Source organism: Xyrauchen texanus, chromosome 6 (genome assembly GCF_025860055.1).
Source record: "Xyrauchen texanus isolate HMW12.3.18 chromosome 6, RBS_HiC_50CHRs, whole genome shotgun sequence".
Lineage (NCBI taxonomy): Eukaryota > Metazoa > Chordata > Actinopteri > Cypriniformes > Catostomidae > Xyrauchen > Xyrauchen texanus.
Genome location: NC_068281.1, coordinates 40,125,250 through 40,147,783, shown reverse-complemented (window position 1 = coordinate 40,147,783; position 22,534 = coordinate 40,125,250). Strand labels below are relative to the sequence as shown.

At 45.1% G+C, this 22,534-nt stretch overlaps 1 protein-coding gene across 1 annotated transcript in view; it reads left to right on the top strand.

Moving 5' to 3' along the window:
- Positions 1-3,106: 3,106 nt before the first annotated feature.
- The window catches only part of LOC127645721 (transmembrane inner ear expressed protein-like), a 45,748-nt gene continuing 26,320 nt past the window's right edge, over positions 3,107-22,534 (top strand). The window contains exon 1 of the mRNA XM_052129386.1: positions 3,107-3,253. Within this exon, the coding sequence (XP_051985346.1) occupies positions 3,107-3,253 (147 nt within the window). The remainder of the gene's footprint in view (positions 3,254-22,534) is intronic.

The window sequence follows — 22,534 nt, the reverse complement described above, 5'->3', positions numbered from 1 at the left end:
TCGAGTCTGGCACAGCGGTTCCTCTAAAACAATTCCAGAGGCTCCTGGGGCATATAGCATCCTCAGCCGTGGTTGCGCCGCTCGGGTTGATGCATATGAGACCGCTTCAGCACTGGCTACAGACTCGAGTCCCAAGATGGGCATGGCTCCACGGCACATACCATGTGAAAATCACCCCCTCCTGCCGTCAGACTTTCAACCCTTGAACAGACCTCTGCCTTCTCTGGACTGGAGTCACCACAGACGCCTCTCAATAGGGTTGGGGCGCCGTGTGCAACAGGCACGCTGCTGCTGGCTCCTTGACAGGACACTTGCTGCATTGGCACATCAACTTTCTAGAGTTGCTGGCAATCCCTTGCCTTGCGGAGGTTCTCCCCCTAATTTGGGCAAGCACGTCTTGATCCTTTCAGACAGCACCACAACGGTACCGTACATAAATTGGCAAGGTGGCGTGCGCTCTCGTCACATGTCACAACTCGCCCGCCATCTCCTCCTTTGGAGTGTGCCGTGACTCAGGTCACTGCGCGCCACTCACATCCCTGGCAAATGCAACACCAAGGTTTCTACGACCCCCTTCAGGGACCAGGTCGTGAACCTGCAAGCAAGCTGCCCCAGGAGGAGGCAGACCCAGCCTTCTCGTTGCTGTGTCCGGTGCGGGTTTTGTGTATCTATTTGGACTGCATGCAGAGCTCTAAATGTTCTGAGCAGCTCTTTGTCTGCTTCGGCCGATGGCAGAAATGGAACGCCATCTCCAAACAGAGGTTAACTCAATGGGTCGTTGACGCCATCTCTCTGGCCTACCAGACACAGGCCGTGCCTGCCCCCTTGGGGATTCGAGCACACTCGACGAGAAGTATGGCATCCTCGTGGGCACTGGCCAATGGCAACTCCCTAGCAGACATCTGCAGAGCAGTGGGCTGGGCAACACCCAATACCTTCGCCAGATTCTACAATCTCAGGGTTGAGTCGGTCTCGTCCCGGGTTTTGTCAGGTCCGAGCCGATTGAACTCGGTAACGCGGCATAACTAACCGGGTGTTCCAATTGCACACAGCGCCCTTCACCAAGTTGATCTAGTGCACCTTCTATCCCAGGTTAGCCACATCACTGGATGTTCTCCTCCCTAGCCTTCTGGCCTGCGAATACAGCGGAGCAATTCACGGAGCTTCACAACCCTTGTGGTGTATTTGCCACATGTTACCTCCCCCTAGATTGGGCAGGATGTGGCCTCCGCAGGGTCTTTTCCCCATAAAAGTATAGGACCGGGAAAGACCGCCTTCCCCGATGCATCTGATAGCATTAAGATAGCCCCAGTCGCTCACATCCTATGTGATAGACATAGTGACAGAAAAGGCTGTGGCTGCCGGGCTTGCTCCCATGCTAGTCATGTAGCACCTATTCCCCCCCTCAGGGGTGTGGGGAACCTAAGGTCTGTATGTGACATCTCTTTGGGGGCATTGGGGAGGGCTACGTGCAGCCGACACAGTTGCCTCTAGCACACTGTAGCCTGCTTGCACCTGTCTCGACAGTACACGTAATGTGGCCAGTGCGTGTCATTTTTAGATGGGACCCCTTGTATCACTTCATTCGACACAACGTCGAGTGAGTGACAGAAGGGTAAGTCATTGTTACTGTCGTAACAACCATTCCCTGAGGGAGGGAACGAGACGTTGTGTCCCTTCTGCCACAGCACTAGACCTACCACTGTAAATGGCCGTACCTTATTCTCGGCCCTCAGTGCAAAATCCTGACTGACAGTCGCTTCCGCGCTTCCCTTTATACCCATATGTCTGGGGCGGGGCATGTAAATTCTGTCTGCTAACTTGACATTGGCCTTTTCTCAAGTTCAGAGGTATGTTTGGCGTCCCAGGAAGACCCCTTGTGTCACTTCATTCGACACAATGTCTCGTTCCCTCCTTCAGGGAATGGAGGTTACGACAGTAACCGTGACGTTTTTTCTTTCAACAGCTTTTGTAGGATCGCCACATTTTTAGACATCAAGTAAAGTTAAAAAGAACTTTAATTTCATAAACACATCTTGAACCACCAGAATTGTGTTTCATTCATTGCGCTTCATGTTTCATGATTCCAGGTTGGTTTTTACAGAGCAAAGTTTCAGCGCTTGATAAATGGTAAGAAAGTGTTTTTTCACCTTTGCTCCGGTGTGCATACACAATAATTAGACTAGTTCAATGCCATTTGATTATAAACTATTTAAAAATCAAAGCACCCTGAAGTGGCTATTTAACCACAGCAGTGTAGCTCAGAGCATATGACAATACTTGCCTTCGCATGCAGAGTGCATATAAAGGCAATGACAGTTTGATTATTTTGTTTTGACTCTAATGTGAGATTTTATCATTTGAAATTCTATGTTTTGTCATGCAGAGTGCATATAAATGCATTGACAGAATTACTATTACACAATTACTATTACATTCTTGGATTTGAACAAATCCCTCCTCTAAATTTAAACCTACTTTGCATAACTTTACCATCATATTTTGTGCTACAGAAATTAATAATACCTCAAGTGGTTTATTAAAAGACATGTGCTACACTACTCGACTTGTGATGTTTGCCTGACAGACGAAAAATGGGCAAAAAACTGATTACCATATCTAGAACCAGAGTATACTTGCGGGTGTGCTCTTTTGACTTAGTAAGCAACCACCTAGCATGAAATTAGCATTAGCAATTTAGCAGGCAAGTTGCTGATCCTTTGGCTATGAAAAGCAGACCACAAACAAAAGCTTACCACAACTTAGAATTGTTAAACATCAAGATACACACTCTGCAGTGTGTTACACAACTCCTTTGGTCCCTTTCCCCCAGACATTTTGTAACCTCTCTGAGCTCCAGACAGGCTGGTTTGTAAATGACACCGGGGCTATTAATTAATTAATGGCTCTCAACCCTGGTTAGGGCTCCACAGAGGAGAGCACTATATCTCTGTGGAGAGGTTAAGGAGTGGGAGCACTAGGACAAGAGGGGACAAGAGGGGACCAGAGCGGCGTTAATGTAGGGGAGGCTGTTTCGCCAATCAATCAACTGAACTATTGTGGTCCTGAGCAGTTCTCCTGGCAGAGGGAATAGAAAGGGGGAGGAATGAAACATTGGAAAAGGACAGGGAAGATGGCCACCATGGGGCCATCGCATCAACCCCCGGACCTGGTCCCGTTGCTGATGAGCATAGTGGCCGTGTTGATCTCACAACACATCTTTAACACAGCCGCCCAGATCCCTGACCCAGAGGTACGAGTTTACGGCTCCTAAACCACACTGTTTTTAAGGAGCTCTTTGTATTGAACAGTTTAGCGTGAATCACTTTGTGTTTTTATGGCACTGCTGCATTGTTCTTTAAATGGCTAAGCTGTAGTGGTCTGCATTTGAATACAATGGTCACATGAGTTGTGTATCTATAGGTGTCTATTCCTATAGTATGCTGCTAAGAGTGCTAATGGTGTATTTAAGCAAGATCTTATTTACAATCAAACACAATTATACGGTGCAAGGACTCACAGTGTTGTGTCTTTCAGACAAAAAGGCTCATGACGATACTTTCCCTGACAAAATAGAATGGAAATCAAGGCAAGCAAGGACACATTTATCACAATATACCCAGTTGAATTTGTTTGAGGAGTAGCCCATTAAACCTCTGAGAGAAGTGTGAGTGCAGTGACAAAAGAACCTAGAATAGTTTCATTAACCCAGCTAGGCCATTGCCAAAAGGTCCCTTGACCTATAACTGATAAAAAAGACAAATAGATTTATGGCAAAGCAGATGAAGAGCAATGTTTATGCTACATTCAGCCAAAGTGCTAAAAGGGACTAATGTAATACAGGACTCCTGTAACCTTGGAGGCCATTAGTCACCTGCAGTGTCTTTCTGTAAGACTTTGGAACAGTGTTACGACTAGATGACTAGATTAGTTGTGTTTGTAAAGGTAAGCATTACTGTTACTATAGCTAAGGGTTAGGGATTGGAACAAACCCTTTCTGCATTGATGGAATTGTAAGAGGTGGGTGTTACATATCAGAATAGAGCCAGGGGTTTGGAGCAGAGGGTTTGGAAAGTAAGAGGGATTTGTTTGTCAAAAGTTAAGTTGTTACAGAGACTTTTATTACATGATTTTACAAGATTACATAGAAAAACATTATTTTATTATTTGGTATAACTGTTGGTCAATACAACAGGTGAAAACATCCTATTGACTTTTTTTGAACGAGGGACCTGTGCCATATTTAGGGACCAGAATCTAATTAAAAAAAAACTTTTAATGGGTTATTATTTTGACTTGGGGAAGAAGGAATCACCAAAAACATCCCAGCAATGCAATTAAAACCACTCAGAACACCACAGCAACTGCATAGCAACACATTGTTGCAGCAGGTTTTGTACAGACAAAGTTAGTTATATCTAAGGTTGATCTAAGATTTTGCAACATGTGCACCCTCACATGTGACCTCAATCAAACCATGTTTGCTTGGTATTTGTTGTTTGGTGGTTTATGAACAAGCCTCTATTATGTGTCTGTGTAATATATCTGTGATCGCACAATAAGGGAATGCATCCCATATCCAAAATACAGCACTGGCATTGCATTGAGAAAATGCTGTGTTTTGTAAATGTATGGCGTTTACATTGTTCCTGGTAATGTGATAATGGCAGAAGCGAGGAGAGGTATTTTCACCACCCAAAGTGCTCTCATTGTTAAATTCAGGAGCAATTCAGGCTATAAATTACTGTTTAAATTGTATCATCGACTCCTTAAGGACATTCAACCATTTTTTTCAAGCAACATGTTTCTTTTGCCATGTAAGAATTGGTCATCTTTGGATCTGATGTTATCAGGAGACATCAAGAAAAAAATCTAGATTTGACCAAGTGTTCCTGGTGCAAATGTTGCCAACACAATTCTTGGGTATTCTGGATGTTTTGGATGGTTGCTAAGGAGTAGCTTACCCACATCAAAATAGCCCACCCCAAAGTCTCTATTCCTCTATATATGGTCCCTCCTTTAATACACATTTTTTACCCGTTACATCATCCACAACATAAAAATGTCATGCCTGATCACTTAGTAAATGCACACCTCACTTTAACAAGCCATGATTTGACGTCTCTTGCAAAAAGGGGACAAGTTACATGTCAAAGTTTAATATATAGACTTAGGAGTTTGTTCAAATCCCTAACCTGACTTATGAGTAACAGTACTAGGGATGCTTGCCCAAGCAAACACCACCAATAGTTAAAATAACAGTTGTTCTCAGACATATGTTTAGAAGCCCATTAGAAATGGTTTAAGGTTCTGGCAAAGGTTTAAGAGACAGTTTAAACGTTCTAACAGGCAATATTACAGGTGTCTTCCAAATTGGCCTTGATAGCAGGTGACAAAAGCATAGGTTTTCTACTCCAACTGCTAATTACACACTTATTATAGGAGTCTATTGCCCAGGTGTTTCCAATTTTCCCAGTAGGCACACTTTTTTACTCCAACATGAAACATTGCTAGGAACACAAATATGGTTCCATAATGTATTTATGGCCCAGTGAACCCAGCAGGCAACAGAGTTGAACTGGAAAACGAGATAACACTAATTGATATATGGGGGATTCTTCAACTATGGGCACCTTTCTGTTGACTTTTAGAAAATGAACTCCCTAAAACACACTTCACACACTCGCATTCGTTTATTTTATTTGGCCATACTACCAGTGGATGTGCATGCATGATAAGAGAATTCAGTCATTTTTGTACTTTTTCTGAACCAGCGAAGTTAAATTATGTTTGACAGCAGTCTGTGGTGGAAATTACACTAGCTAGCAGTTTGTGTATTAATACACACTCTTTGCATACAGTTTGACTGGAAATGATTCACAATAAAAAATATTCAATTCACAAGTGATATTTACTGTGATTTTAAGTAACACTTTACAAAAATGTTGTTTGCAAAATAGTCAACCGAATATTTAACATGAACTAACGATTAAGAATACTTTCACAGTGTTTATTAATCTTGGTTAATGTTAGTTTCAACATATACAAATACCTAAAAAAGAAAAAACTAAACAATTATGTTAGCATTAGTAAATACAACATTAACTAACACGAGCAAACAATGAACAATGGTATTTTCATGAATGAACATTAACTGAGAATAATATACATGCATGTTGAGTTTGTGATGCATTAAATAATGTTAATGAATACGATCCCATATTGCGTACTGCTCTGATTGAGGGCGCTGAGCACATCAACAGCATGTGCGTGTCAGATGGACTACTACTGCTTTAGTGGTGCTTTATGGTTCTTTCGTGTCATATATGGAGCTTGACAGTAATGAAAATGACTAACAAATGGTATCGTATTTGGATCGGGCTTATTGGAGCGATACCCAATTCATCTAAAAACGTCAGTATCGGAGCTTAAACCGATCTATACTGTGTGTATATTAGTGGTGTAAAGGTTCAAATTTCTCATGGTTTTGGTATGGTTCAGTATTTTCTTTGTTCAAAAAAATACATATTACTGCCAAATCCAAAGAAATTTGGGAAACACTTCAACAGGTTTTCCCTTTAATAACAATCATTGGTTTACAACAGTAACCATAGTTTAACTAAGGCATTTGTAGTAAAATTGTAGTAACCACAATATAAACGTTACTGTCATTGTTACAATATATAGTTAAATCATGGTTACTATATAGAAACTACAGTATTACTGTTATAAAACCATGGTTAATTGTATCAAAACCATGATTTCTTCTCAGAAAACCATGGTGAGAGCAGTCATGGTTACTATAATATTACTATAGTAAAACCATGGTTAATTTTTGTCAGGGTCCTTAACTAAAAAAACTAACATTTTCTCTAATTACTATATTAACTTTTACCTGCACTAATACGCTACAAGCATCAACATTAAGTGCACTTCAAACTCATCTCAACCTATTTAATATTCGGAAGCTATACATCACTATAAGAGGAATAACCTTGCTATTAGAATGCATATGAGAAGGGATGTTGTGATAATGCTGCTTGAGTATTTTAATCAAACATGGAAATCCCACTTGCACAACCCAAGAGCTTTAGCTATTGTTTAATGTCTGTCCGAATAGGCACTGAGAGCATGCAGCTCTTTCCCTGGGTGATGTTGGTGTAAATTATGTATCGTGTATCAATGTATTATTATGACGCCATCTTAATGCCGTAAATCAAAGCACATTATTGACGCTCATGATAGATTACAGCCGTGCAAGGTAACAGGTTTGCAAGTGCACATGGGGACAAAGAACTTATTTTTTTGAGAAATGTCCTCTGGTCTAATGACACAAAAATTTATCTGTTTGACCATAATGACCATTGTTATGTTTGGAGGATAAAGTGTGAGGCTTGCAAGCCAAAGATCACCATCCCAACAGTGAAGCATGGGGGTGGCAGCATCATGTTGTGGGGGTGTTTTGCTGCAGGAGGGACTGGTGCACTAAACAAAATAGATGGAATCATGAGGAAGGGAAATTATGTGGATATATTGAAGCAACATCTCAAGACATCAGCCAGGAAGCTCGGTCACAAATGGGTCTTCCAAATGGACAATAACCCCAAGCATACCTCCAAATCTGTGGCAAAATGGCTTAAGGACAAAATCAAGGTATTGGAGTGGCCATCACAAATCCCTGACCTCAATCCGATGGAAATTTTTTGGGCAGAGCTGAAAAAGCATGAGCAAGGAAGCCTACAAACCTGACTCAGTCACACCAGTTCTGTCTGGAAGAATGGGCCAAAATTCCAGCAACTTACTGTGTTTGTCTAAGGTGTATGTAAACTTCTGACCTCAATGATATATTTAAACTCAGCAAAAAAGAAACGCCCCTTTTTCAGGACACTGTATTTTAAAGATAATTTTGTCCAAAAAAACTTTACAGATATTTACTGTAAAGAGTTTAAACAATGTTTTCCATACTTGTTCAATGAACCATAATTAATGAACATGCACCTGTGGAACGGTCGTTAAGAGACTAACAGCTTACAGACGATAAGGTCACATTTATGGCAATTAAGGTCACTGTTATAAAAACTTTGGACACTAAAGAGACCTTTCTACTGACACTGAAAAACAGCAAAAGAAATATGCCCAGGGTCTCTGCTCATCTGTGTGAACGTGATTTAGGCATGCTGCATGAGGCATGAGGACTGCAGATGTGGCCAGGGCAATAAATTGCAATGTCCGTACTGTGAGACGCCTAAGACAGTGTTACAGGGAGACAGGAAGGACAGCTGATCGTCCTCGCAGTGGCAGACCATGTGAAACAACACCTGCACAGGATCAGTACATCCAAAGTCACTGTAACGCAGACGTTGTTTTTGCCACACGTCATCGTGTTAGATCTAGCCGCAGCTGTCAAACAGAAAGAACAGGTGATACACTTGAGAAGCTATATACATTTGTATTCTGTTTAATGCACGCACATAATAAATATTCATAAAAATGTTACATGTACGGGTCAATAATTTAGACCTGTATGAATTTGTACATTTTAATTTCTAGACATTCAGTCTCACTGTGTTTGCTGTTTTGTGAGCTGTTAAGAATATCTTCAAAGAACTTTATTTCTATAAATAAAATAAGAGTTTTATTACGCAGAAGGATAAAGAATAGGGGACATGATCAAATACATTTCAAAGAAAAATATCAGTATGTGTTCTGGGGCCTGTTGAACTCACCGAACTGTCCATATCACACACAACAGCATCTGCATCTCATGATTGATTGACTGTCAAAAACACTCAATGATCCAATCAGTCTTTAAAACCAACAGGTCGTGTTTTACTGCCTTTTATATGAGTTTCTGGTGTTACACTTAAAACTTAAGTTTTAGTAAAGGCTTACTATTCAAAAAATAATAATTTTTCAGTTAAAAGGACGTTAAGTGTTTTTGATAGCTTTTGCAAGTAGCTTTTTTACTGGTTTGAACAGGATATTGAATTTATTTGTATGATTTGCTATTACTATGGAATCTAGTTATAGTAGTATGGCCGGTAAAAACTGTTTATAAAAATATTAATATTTAGCATTGGGCATTATTTCTTTAAGGTCACCACTTTGGGGGGAGAAAGTAAACTAAACTGAACACTTTTAGCTTTTTATCTAGTTTGCATATTCTTGTGTAGTATTTGTAATGAAAGCACGCATGCATCTTGACACAGCATGTTCTGTTAGCTCTTGAAAATGCTTGCTTTATTGTCCTGCTTCAAATCCAAGCAGGTGAAAGTTTGTGATACAAAACGAAAAGAAAGCTTACTGAGGCACCAACCTCTTTACGTCTTTTTGAAGTCAATGTACAGTAATGATGCATGCAGCTCAAGAATGGGAAGAATTGGGTTAGGCACAGAGGGAATAGTGTGAGGGATTTCTTTCTTGCAGTTCTCAATGATATTTATTCACAGCAGGGATGGGCTCAATGCAAATCCATGAGGTACTTGACTCTGCTGATCTTACACAATGAGTGGAGTTAAGTGGATTTCTCCTCATTGTAAAGCTGAGTTATCTAGCAATCAGTACTGCAGGCTTTAAGAAATCTAAGCTCTAGAGTTCTGAGTTTTTGGCTACCATTGACCTGCATATTGACAGACAAACTGTGTACAAAATGTACACTGTTAAACATTTCTGTAAATTTACTGCTAAATTCTAACAGCAATCTACTGTAATTCTTGTTGAAAGCTAGTGACATTTTGAACCATATATTTTAAAACCCAAAGTGTAGTACAGATCTGTGGCTTATTGTCAGTGTTCATGCTGTTGATAAAAACAATTCTGGATCCAAACCTGTCACCCTCATTCTTCACCTGTCTACATGTCTATTGTCTATTATTTAAGAGTCTATTGATAATGGTGAATTGTCAATTAGACACATACAGCTATCAACACTCAGCATACAAAACTCAACAATGATGACAATCAACAATCATACTTTTAGATTAAAAGTAAAACCTGAACCTTAAAAAACAAGTAACTAAAACTGCAATAAAAACAACAGAAAAATAAACCATTAAAATTAATGTAATTTCTTCATGTCGCAGTGCATGCTGGGAACTGAAATGACAACATAGTACTGTAGATCTGTACTGTAATTACTTTGAAAAACAGTCGCTGTCAATATTTAATGAATACAGTAAAAAGCTGCATTTGAGGTTTACATTGTGCTCTATATTTGCTGTAAATTGCTGCCAGTATTTTACTGTAAATATTTTAGGATATTTTTACAGTGCGTCCTACCAACAAATCTTGGTTTGTTTTGCAGAAGAACGAAAGTTTGAGTTTGAGAGAGTTTGGGTGAGGGTGAGTAAAACATGAGATCATTTTCATTTTGGGAATTGGGGTTGTACATAAAATGGGTTGAGGTTAGAGTTAAGGTAAGGCTTAGTACCTAGTAATTACTGTAGTTGTTGTAATATAGTACATACATATAGAACAGTATTGTAAAATAAAATGCTACCTTTTTTTAATCTTGCAATCTAAATCAGGCAAATGGTTTCATCAAAACATATGCTATGGTTTTTGGATTAATCTAATTGATACTTTTCTATCTAAGATTGCCCAGTTAGGAAATAAATGCATTAATCTCAAATGTATTAAGATGTATTAAGATCACACATAAATATTAGACATTATAGCCTAATGAGAGCAGCAAGACAAAGAAGTTGGACTTGTATTTGTAAATCGCAGATGGTCATGGGCACGAAACAGAACAACACAGTTTTGTGACCCAAATGTGGAGCAGCCCGCTGTGGGACTACAGCTATGGCCTGGTCCATGAGTTTCCACATGCTTCTGCATTGTCTGTGTGCCCTTTGCCCTGTGCAGACACAGATCACCCAGATTAATTCAACATTTTATTTTGTTGTTATTCTCTACATCCTCACAAATTGAAATGAGTTCATGGCTGCACTTCACTTGTTATATGGCAGTGTCAAAAGGGCATCTAGCTCTGTTGTCACTCCTGGGAAAATTGGACAACAATTTGTTACATGAAATTCCAACATACTGTGCATGACAGTCATCCGACAGTTGCCTGTAAATACGAGGACTATGAGGAAGTATTCAAAGGAGGCAAGCTGTCATGGAGATGCCAGATAAGGTGATCTTACATTCACATGCTGAAGACATTGTTACAGGTCCTGTTTTAGGTGATCCAATCACAAGTGGATAGGCGAGGCACTGTTTACATTTGCTAATAACATGCATATCCTGTGACAACATGTGTTTGAATTTCAAGGGGAAGATCTTTGAGTTTGTGACTGCATACATTACCCACAAGTGTATTACTGCATGATAATAAATCGCAAAAAAGTGGGGAAAAAAGAAAGTTAAACAAAATGTTATACTTTCATATTAACCTACGCAAATATGACATTTCAAGGATAATTCTCAGTTATTTTAGTGGTGTACCTGCATTAATTAAACTTTAAACGTGCATTCAAGCATGTGACGGTAACGGTAACGAAATTATATTACGTTGCTCCTTACATGTACTGCAGAAGTTCTTAAATGTCCACTGAGTGGCGCTAAAAGCAAGTTAAATGTTTTTCCAAACAGATGATTTATTATGAAGCTTAATTCTCTATTGAGTTTTGAATCAAGAATGCCTGTTATCTACTATAAAACTTAAACTTAAAAAAGTGTTTACCTTGGGATTTTTTTTTGCGGTACAGTTGTGCACGCGTCCACAAGCCCACAACGCCAGACCCGTATTAATGTGTGTTGGTCAAAGAATAAATGAAAACAGGGGTGTCAAATTCAATTTCAGCCTGGGTCACATCAGGGTTTATTTGTGCCCTCAAAGGGCCCTTAGAAAATGTGACACCAGCACCTGCTTTGGTAGAACTCATGCAGTCACCGTTAATGTTACATGTTACGTGTATTGAAATGCACATTTGACAGTACAGCACTAATTTTGAGGTTGGAATGCAGCTGAAAATTATTATATTAACAACAGTAACATCTGTGGAAATAACGAACACCTAAATTGTAATGTTCTGACAGTGTGACTAAGTTTGGTCTTCTTTATAGATTCCTTTCATCAGGCTCCTACTAATTAAACTTCAGCCATGTCTTGGAATTTCTGAAGGCAAACAACACAGCTTACATTTTTCTACAATCAGAGAGCATTAAAGAGTACAGATTTTATACAGATAGAAAACTGTCCTTTCCCAAGGGGAAGACACCAGGGAGACCACACATGTACTGGGCCGGCATTGAGTTTCTCCGCAAACTCACCTGCCACAGGGCTAAAGCTGCATACACACTGCTAGCGACATCGCGCGAGACAGCGACACCATTCCATTCCATTCATTTTCAATAAGAGCTGGCGACTTCCAGCGACACAAGCTGTCCCGACCGTTGGCGACCAGATGTGAGCGTGTCCAGCAATGTGACAAAGTTGAGACAAGTTTAACTTTATTCAGATGAAGAGCGACTTACGGGAGCAACAGCCAATACAAGAGAAGACGGTAGAGCTCACGTGATCCTTCTCTCTCTCTCGGCTCCTTCAGGAATGGAAAGATCAGGGGACACTCTCTGCAGCAGCTCATCAAACTGGGTCCTGTCAAGCCTGAAGTACTGCTGGAACCGGACTTCATCCAGCCGCAGCTCCTGCACCAGCCGGTGGTACTCACCGTGCTGACTACGAGATTTAATGGTTTTGTGGACCCAGACATACCGGCGTTTGCGTTTTCTCCACAGATAAACAGCCGCTATGGCAAAGAGCACGCCTTGTTTCTCATTCATCTTTGATATAAAGCATTTTATGTACTGATTCCATTTAGATTTAGTCTTTTCCCTCCAAAATGTTTGTTTTTAGTGGCAAGAAAACTGATTCGCTGTCAACAGCAATGGAATGGCATCCGTGAATGTAATTTATAAACGTTACTACTCAACCAGTAGTGGGAATGCCCACTAGCGACCTAACCGCCAGCCATGTGATCGTAAATTTTGAAAATGTTATAGACAAAGGACAAAAGGACAAAGTCGCTGGCAGTGTGAACGCAGCTTAAGCAGGAAGGACATCCAGGGTCCAAGACTTCATGAACATGGCTGGGGGGTAAAAAGTGCACGTCTCCCCCTCCAGGAGGCGGATAGCAAGCGGTACACCCAGCCAGTTGTCCCACAAACGTACCCTTTCTTACCTGACAACACACAGGATGAAACTGGCCCAAACTGGAGATTGTAGAACCTCGCAAAGGTGTTTGGTGTTGCCAGGCCAGCTGCTCTGCAGATGTCTGCTAAAGAGGCACAATTTGTCAGGACCCACTCCTGTAGCCCCAAGGGGGAGGCATGCCCTGGGCATAATATGCCAAAACGATTGTGTCAATGACCCAGTGGACGATCCTTTGTTTGGAGACAGCGTTCCCTTTCCACCAAAGCACACAATGAGCTGCTCAGAGCATCTAAATCCAATCAGTCCAAATAGATGTGCAAGCCCGCACTGGACACAGCAATAACAAGGCTGGGCTGGCTGTGGCTGTGAGTGGTGCTCCGAGCCCTGGAACAATCATCAAGCCACAAGGTTTCAGGGCTGGATGGAGGGTTCCACGCCAGCCCAATGCTCGCAGCAGCGTCGGCCTGCGACTGGGTGACCGCACCCGAAGGTGGGAGCCCAGTTGAGTCCTTGACGTCAGACTGGATCAGCCCGCTCTCCAATGCTGCGATCAAGAGCTCATCCACTTCGCGAACCCCGAATAAGATCGCTGACTTGGCATAAGACCAGCTGGCGGTATCATCGCAGAACCAGACCGGGGAAAAGGAGCGTCCTGGGGAATGGGAGGTCCGTGGGTGGTTATCCGGCAGAGCGGCTCCCATTGGCGTCCCCAAATCGATACGGCCTCATACCCTTAGATAGAAGGAATGCTGGGGTGGCTTTCCCTCTGATGAAAGTTGCCATGGTCATGCAGTGAGAAAATGACCCGTCCACGAATGCTGTATAAGTGGTTGCGAGCCAGCTCCTTTTATACCTGTATGTCCGTGGGAGTGGCATGTAAATTCCACTCGTCAATTCCCATTGGCCTTTTCTCAAAAATCAGAGCTGTTTGGCTCTCCCAAGGGCGACCCCTAGTGTCACTACATCGACACAATGTCGAGGGATTGACAGATAGGGAACTATGGTTTTTATATAAAGAACTATGGTAGTTTTGCAATGAAAAAAACAGCAGTCTGAATACATTTAGAATGTTTTTGTGCCACAACTACCATAGGTATTACAGTGCAGTTAGTGTTACTATAGTAAATGGTAAATTTTTGTATGTGTTGTGATTTGAGAATTGAAAAGCCTTCGATTTATGTTTTGTCCAGTTTTCTTGGTCAGTTCTGTTTAGAATGTGGGGGCTTAAACTAGTTTCATCACTGAGACATAAGAGTTTTGCAACAGACAATTCTGTACCTTATTCAAACAGGTTTTGGGATCCCCTCTGCGCATCTCACTGGTTTGCGGACGCTCAAATAACTGCACTTGCTCTGCCCTCGTTCTGTTATAATTAAGCCGTGTTGATAATTGACCCATGAAGTGCTGTTTCATTCCAATTTTGGGGGAAGGTTTATTTATATTAATGAGGAAAGAGCTAACTGATTGTTCAGTGAAACATTGTGATCCCCTTCCATCCTACGTTTTGAAATGAGCTTGCGGGCCACTTGAAATGTAGCGAGTTTGACACATGTGGTTATGCGGTGACGTCACTGTGCGTAAGTGCGTGTATTTGTGTGTGTGTGTGTGGTGGGGTCCCTTTCCTAGTGGAGAAAGCACACAGCTGACTGGGGCTGGCAAGCGTAATGTGGCATCAAGAATATTAAATTAACCATGTGAAATCCCAACAGAAGCGCTCGTACTTCAACAGTGACGCAGCACCTCAATGCATATAAGGGAAACACTGTTAAAGCTAGATGAGACTCATAAAAGCAAATGTGACATGTGACAATTGCTGAAGCAACAATGTCATATTGTGATGCTTCTTTGACAGCTTTGGCTCAGGACGCCTACCCCAGCACTTTGCATCGCAAATGCAGTTGAGTTTCTACACAATTTGATTGTGACAAAACAAGTTTATAAGTGCAGTTGGTTATATAACAAACGTTAAAATGTATCGCTTTACATTACATGCACTTTAGTAAAACGTCTTTATCGCCAAATCTGGCCTGACACACTGATATCTTAGGTCATAAGTTTAAATAAATTCACACATAACTAGGCTAAGTAACTAATTAAATTAGTTCTGGCCTCTCCAGGTCCAGGTACACATTATGAGTCAGGTCACTAGCCATTTAAACCATTTGGCCAAGCTGGCCCAGGCACAAACAGATTTTGTTCAGGAGTGTTGGCTATGCAGAAGCCAAGTGCTTTCATATGTATTCACGTTCTTGTGCCAAGTGTGTTTTGGGCTGAAGTGTTTATGAATAGATAAACTGACGTTTTACTTGTGATTTGTGTGAATTTAAATAAAAGTCTATAATATTTTCAAAATTTACAATCACATTTTTTTTAGACACAAATTTCTGCAAAGTTTAAAACTCTTGTTGTTTTACAGTGGTTGATTGACAAGTGAGTAGGGTACTTCACATTTACAATACAAACACAATGTTTTCCAAAGTGTTTTACGTTCCCCTTCTGTCGCTCTCTCCACGTTGTGTCGGAGAAGCGACACTAGGGGTCTCTCTTGAGCGCCGATAGTCACCTCTGATCTTATTGAAAAGGGCCAATGGGAGTTGGCAGTTGGTATTTGCATACCCCGCCCCCGGACATACGGGTATTTAAGCGGGGCAAATACGGGAGTTCATTCAGAAAATTTCTTCGGAGCCGATGGTCTGTCTGCAGTTTGCTGCGAGTTACATGCCACTTAAACGTTCCTGTTTTCCTCTGACGATCTGCATGCTGTTGGATCTTGACGGCGCACAACAGCGGCTTTCTCCTTCTCAGTGCACGGCGTGCATTGTTGCCCCTGAGCTTCGACAGCGCAGACACGCATACACACACACTGTGTATTAAAAGAGTTTTTACTAAAAGAGTAATTTTCTCTAAAAGAGCAAACACAGCGCTGAGCGCCCTTTTGAGGACGCTCCTTTTCAAGATGCCTTTCCGCCCCTGTGTCGTTCCTGGATGCGGTAGAGTGCTCTCTGCTTCAGACGGCCACAGGCGCTGTCTCATGTGTTTGGGCCGCGATCACACCGAGGCGGCGTTTGTGGATGGTTCATGTTCTCACTGCGAGAACATGACCATGACCACGTTGCGGTCGCGGCTCGCTTTCAACAGAAAGCATGCCACCCCAGCTGCACCCCGCATTGCTCCTTCTTCCCACGGGATTAAGGACGGTGCGGTTGGCGCTGGGGGCGATTTGGGGGCGGCAGCGGGTGCAGTTTCACCGGGTAGCCCCCCCCCGCGAGCCGAGGGCATCCCCCTGCGAGGAAACCAGCTCCTGCTCCGCCTCAACCCGGGCCCAGCTCTCAGCCCCAGCGTCGAGCACTCCACAGGCGGCGCACGCCCCCTGTCTCACGAACCCCCTCCAGGACCCGGAAGGCTCCCAAGCATTCCTGAGACAGCCGACCCAGAGCCGAAGACGTTAGCTCCAGAGGTGGTAAGACCGCTCCGTCCCCCGGTGGAGGGCCGGGAGGAGAATCCTTTGTTTTTTCATTTGCCACACCCCTGACGGGGGCTGTGGTACCCACATTCTCAATAAAAGAGCTATTTCCTTTGCCTCTGGGTCACCTGGCCCGCAAATGCCGTTTTCACGGCAATGTGCTTTCAGATCACAACAGTCCCGGTACACCGGACGTGGCGATCCCGCCTGCCCACGACTGTCCCCCGGCCGGCCGGTTCAGACGAGTCCAGAGGACGCCAACATCAGACCTCCTCCTCAGTCAAGAACCCGCCCCCTGCCGGGCGCGCGGAGCAAGGTAAATGCTTTGAGTCTATTCTCAGCACCTCAGCCTCAGGCCGCAACGAAGCTGCCCGATGCTGCATTACCTGTTCTGCCCCGCTGCGAGGCCCCACCAGGTACGTCCAAAATACTCGTCCCTTTGGTGCCCCTAGCGCAGAGCTGGGAAGCGTGGCTTTCTCTTCCCAACGCATCACGCTGGCTGCACCGGACCATTCGACTCGGTTACGCAATTCAGTTTGCCCGGCTCCGCCCCTTCAGGGGCGTCCGCTTCCGCAGTACACGGCGAGCACGCCAGTTCCCTGCGCGCAGAAATCGCGACCCTCTTAGCCAAGAGCGCGGTAGAGCCCGTCCCTCCAACCGAAATGAGGAAGGGTTTCTACAGCCCTTACTTCATTGTACCCAAGAAAGGCGGCGGCTTACGACCAATCCTGGACTTGCGAAGTTTTCAATCGGGCCTTGTTAAAACTCCCGTTCAAAATGCTTACGCAGAGAAATATTCTGGCTGGCGTTCAGCATCTAGATTGGTTCGCAGCGGTGGACCTGAAAGACGGCGTACTTCCACGTCTCAATTCTGCCACGACACCGACCCTTCCTACGGTTCGCGTTCGACGGCCAGGCGTTTCAGTACAAAGTCCTCCCCTTCGGCCTGTCTCTGTCCCTCGGCGTCTTCACGAAAGTCGCAGAGGCGGCCCTTGCCCGCTCACGAGTAGCCGGCATCCGCATTCTCAACTACCTCGACGACTGGCTCATCCTAGCACACTCTCGAGAGTTACTATGCACACACAGAGACCAGGTGCTCAGGCACCTCAGCCGCTTGGGGCTTCAGGTCAACTGGGAAAAGAGCAAGCTCACTCCGGTTCAGTGCATCTCTTTTCTCGGGTTGGAGTTAGACTCAGTCTCAATGACAGCACGTCTCACGAGCGAGCGTGCTCAGTCGGTGCTGGACTGCCTCGCTTCCTTCAAGCCAGGCACAGTGGTCCCTCTAAAACTTTTCCAGAGGCTCCTGGGGCATATGGCGTCCTCCGCGGTGGTCGCGCCGCTGGGGTTGATGCATATGAGACCACTCCAGCACTGGCTCCAGACTCGAGTCCCGAGACAAGCATGGCATTGCGGCATGCATCGGGTAAGGATCACCCCCGCCTGCCTCAAAACACTCCGACCCTGGACATACCTCTGCTTTTTACGGGCAGGAGTGCCCCTGCAGCAGGTGTCCTGACGCGTACTGGTCACAACCGACGCCTCCCGGTCTGGGTGGGGTGCCGTGTGCAGCGGGCACGCAGCAGCGGGCCGTTGGAAAGGGGCCCTGCTGCGTTGGCACATCAATTGCCTGGAGTTGCTGACCATCCATCTTGCTCTCAGGAAGTTCCTCCCATTAGTTCGGGACAAACATGTCCTCGTGAGATCGGACAGCACCACGGTGGTGGCGTACATAAATCGCCAAGGCGTGACGCTCCGCCACATGTAACAACTTCGCCCGCCGTCTCCTCCTATGGAGCCAGCAGCGACTCAAGTCACTGCGTGCCACTCACATCCCGGCAAGCTCAGCGTCGTAGCGGACGCGCTATCACGACAACGCCTGCCCAGCGGGGAGTGGAGGCTTCACCCCCAGTCGGTCCAGCTGATTTGGGAACGGTTTGGCAAGGCCCAGGTAGACCTGTTCGCCGCCCAGGAAACCTCCCACTGTCCGCTCTGGTACGCCCTAACAGAGGCTCGCCTCGGGACAGACGTGCTGGCACACAGCTGGCCCTCGGGGCTACGCAAGTACGCATTTCCCCCAGTGAGCCTTCTTGCACCGGTGCTGTGCAAGGTCAGGGAGGACAAGGTGCAAGTCACGTTGGTGGCCCCCTACTGGCCCACTCGGACTTGGTTCTCGGAACTCAGGCTCCTCGCGACAGCTCCTCCCTGGCGAATTCCCCTGAGAAAGGACCTCCTCTCTCAGGGACGGGGCACGCTCTGGCACCCGCGCCCAGACCTCTGGAACCTCCACGCCTGGTCCCTGGACGGACGCTGAAGAGCTAACCGGCTTACCGGCACCGTTGTGAATACCATCAACCAAGCCAGAGCCCCTCTACCAGGCACCTTTTTGCCCTAAAGTGGCACTTTTTCGCAGATTGGTGTTCTTCCCGAGCCGAAGACCCACAGAGATCGCTGATTAGGTCAGTGCTTCTGTTCCTACAGGAGAGGCTGGACAGGAGGCTGTCCCCGTCCACCCTCAAGGTGTATGTTGCCGCTATCGCCACCACCACGATCCTGTAGACGGCAAGTCTTTGGGTAAGCACGACCTGATCCTCAGGTTCCTGAGAGGCGCTCGGAGGTTGAATCCCTCTCGGCCAGGCCTAGTTCCCTCCTGGGATCTCTCGGTAGTCTTGGCAGGACTCCAGAGACCTCCCTTCGAGCCGCTCGAATCAGTTGGACTCAGGGCCCTCTCTCTTAAGACGGCCCTGCTGATCGCTCGCCTCCATTAAGAGGGTTGGGGACCTGCAAGCGTTCTCTGTCAGCGACACTTGCCTGGAGTTCGGTCCGGCAGATACGTCTGTGATCCTAAGACCGCGACCGGGCTATGTGCCCAAGGTTCCTACCACACCATTCCGAGATCAGGTAGTGAACCTGCAAGCGCTGCCCCGGGAGGAGGCAGACCCAGCCCTTTCGTTGCTGTGTCCAGTGCGCGCCCTGCGCATTACCTGGACCGCACACAGAGCACCAGACGCTCTGAGCAGCTCTTTGTCTGCTTTGGGGGATGGCAGAAAGGGAATGCCGTCTCCAAACAGAGGCTCGCCCACTGGGTTGTCGATGCCATCACACTGGCTTATCACACCCAGGCCATGCCCCTACCCTTACGGGTCCGAGCTCACTCAACAAGGGGTGTTGCATCCTCGTGGGCACTGGCCAAGGGCACCTCCCTAGCAGACATCTGTAGAGCCGCGGGTTGGGCAACACCCAACACCTTCGCGAGGTTTCACAACCTCTGCGTTGAGTCGGTTGCATCTCGTGTTTTCTCAGTTCCGAGCCCGTAGAACTCGGTAACACGTAGACCGACCGGCCGGGTGGATCGCTATGCTCAGCGCCTTTTCCTGACGCCAAGGTAAAGTAGTGCGCCTTCTTCCCAGGGCGTCCCACTCCGAAGTCGGGCCTCTGGTCGATTCCTCCCCAGCCCTCCGGGTCCAGCGGTTCAGCGGAGGAACTCGCCGACCCAAGCCACTGCGTGGTACCCTGATGGCCACCCCGTACTGGTATAGGGGCTCCACAGGTAAAATAAGAAGGCCTCCTGTTCGGACTCCCCTGTGTGTAATTCCACGGTTCTGTCCCCTTACGAAGGACCCCGTGTCTCCCTTAGGCAGTTACAGCTGCCTCGGTTGCCGTGCTGTAGCAACTCCCCCTTTCGAGGCTGGATCTACCACTGCACCATACTTTCCACACGAGCCCTAAGACGGCCGTGTGACGTGTCTACCACTTTTCCTCCCCAAGAAAAAGGGCAGGTGTGGTCTCCACAGGGTCTGGGTAAGACCCCCTTCCCTATATGCGTGTAAGGGCCCCGGCCGTGATTGCTCTATGCGAGAAACATAGAGAGAAAAGAGGCCCAGCCAGGCTGGCCCGTTCCCATGTTGGCAAACATCGCCTTGTTCCCTCCCAGGGTAACTAGAAGGACTCCGATGTTCTTATGGGGCATTGGGGAAGGGTACGTGCAGCCAGGTACAGACGATGCGTGGCACTGGATGAAATCCCTGCCCGCCTCTGTATCGGTGGTCCACGTACAAGGTTCAGCGCATGGCAAGATTGGAATGGGTCCCCTAGTGTCGCTTCTCCGACACAACGTGGAGAGAGCGACAGAAGGGGAACGCTTGGTTACGTATGTAACCTCCGCTCCCCGAGGGAGGAACGACACGTTGTGTCTTTCCTCCGCCATGTCGCTGAACCGAGCCACTGTTGTGGCCGGACCATTTCGGCTCCTCAGAAAAATCCTGAATGAACTCCCGTATTTGCCCCGCTTAAATACCCATATGTCCGGGGGCGGGGTATGCAAATACCGACTGCCAACTCCCATTGGCCCTTTTCAATAAGATCAGAGGTGAATATCGGTGCTCAAGAGAGACCCCTAGTGTCGCTTCTCCGACACAACGTGTCGTTCCCTCCCTCGGGGAACGGAGGTTACATACATAACCAAACGTTTACACCTGTATTTAGTGTTATTCTGTTTCAAATGGATCACCTACAAAGGATGTTAAAGGGTTAGTTCACCCAAAAATGAAAATTCTCTCATGATTTACTTACTTTTAAAGCCATCCCTGATGTGCATGACTTTCCTTCTTCAGCAGAACCGAAGTGAAGATTTTTAATCAAATTTCAGCTCAGTTTGTCCATGTAATGCATGTAAATGAGCTCCATTAGAGTGCTGGCTGTTTGATGGTTTAAAAGCCAAATATAGGCTGCATAATAGTAATCCACCTGACTCCAGTTGATCAAATAATGTCTTCTGAAGCAAACCGATAGGATTTGTAAGAAACAAATCGATAATTAAAATGTTTTTAAATTTAAACCGTTGCTTCCGACCAGCGCTGTGTTACTGTTTGAAATGAACTCTCGCGTGACATTCGTTCATCTGTTGTATACAAAGCGTGTGCTTCCGACTTCTCACGTGAACATGCCATAGCGCTTACTTCACGGATGCATTGACTGCTGGCAGAATGTGATTTTTTAAAGTTAATAAGGTTCAAATTGTCTATTTATTTTTTAACACAAACCTATCGATTTGCTTCAGAAGACATTAATTGATCTACTGGCATTGTGTGGGTTACCTTTATGCTAAATATACCTTTTGGACCATCAAACAGCCAGCAGTCTGATGGCACCCCTTTAACATGCATTGTATGGACAAACTGAGCTAAAATATGCTTAGAAAAATCTTCACTTTGGTTTTGCTGAAGAAGGAAAGTCATACACATCTGGGAAAGCTTAAAAGTAAGTAAATCATGAGAAAATTTTCAATTTTGGGTGAACAAATCCTTTAATACAAGGTGTAAATGGGCCAGAGTTATTGTTTACATTTTTAAATGGACAATACAGTTCCCATGAAGACAGGATGTTTTTTCCTCAACAAAAGCTTTGGATCACCAAGTGCATGAAGGAACTGAAGAAAAACTCAAGTGAGCCGCTACTTAAAGAAGAATTATAAGAGAAAACTCTACATGAATAAGAGAGTAGACTTTAAAAGAAACCCACAAACTAAGTGCTAGAGTGGATATACTATAGCACAGTTTTTGAGCCCAAATATGGAGCAGTTCACTGTTAAACTATAGCTATATTCCTTGCACTGAGTGTCCACATGCTGTTGGAAGCTTCATGTTCACTCTGACCTGTGCGGACTTTGGAGGCAATGTATGTTCTGGTCGGTAAACACCACAAATTACCGAAATCACTCGTTCTCATGCATTAATCTCCACCCTTGGAAATTAAATGAGTTTGTGGTTGCACTGCTGGACATAAAAGCACTGTGGACTTGTTATAAGGCAGTGTCAAAAGGCATCTAACTCGTTTCTATCCCTGGGCAAATTGGACCACAACTTGTTATCTGACATCCCAACATACAGTACAAGACAGTCATCTTAAAGACTGGG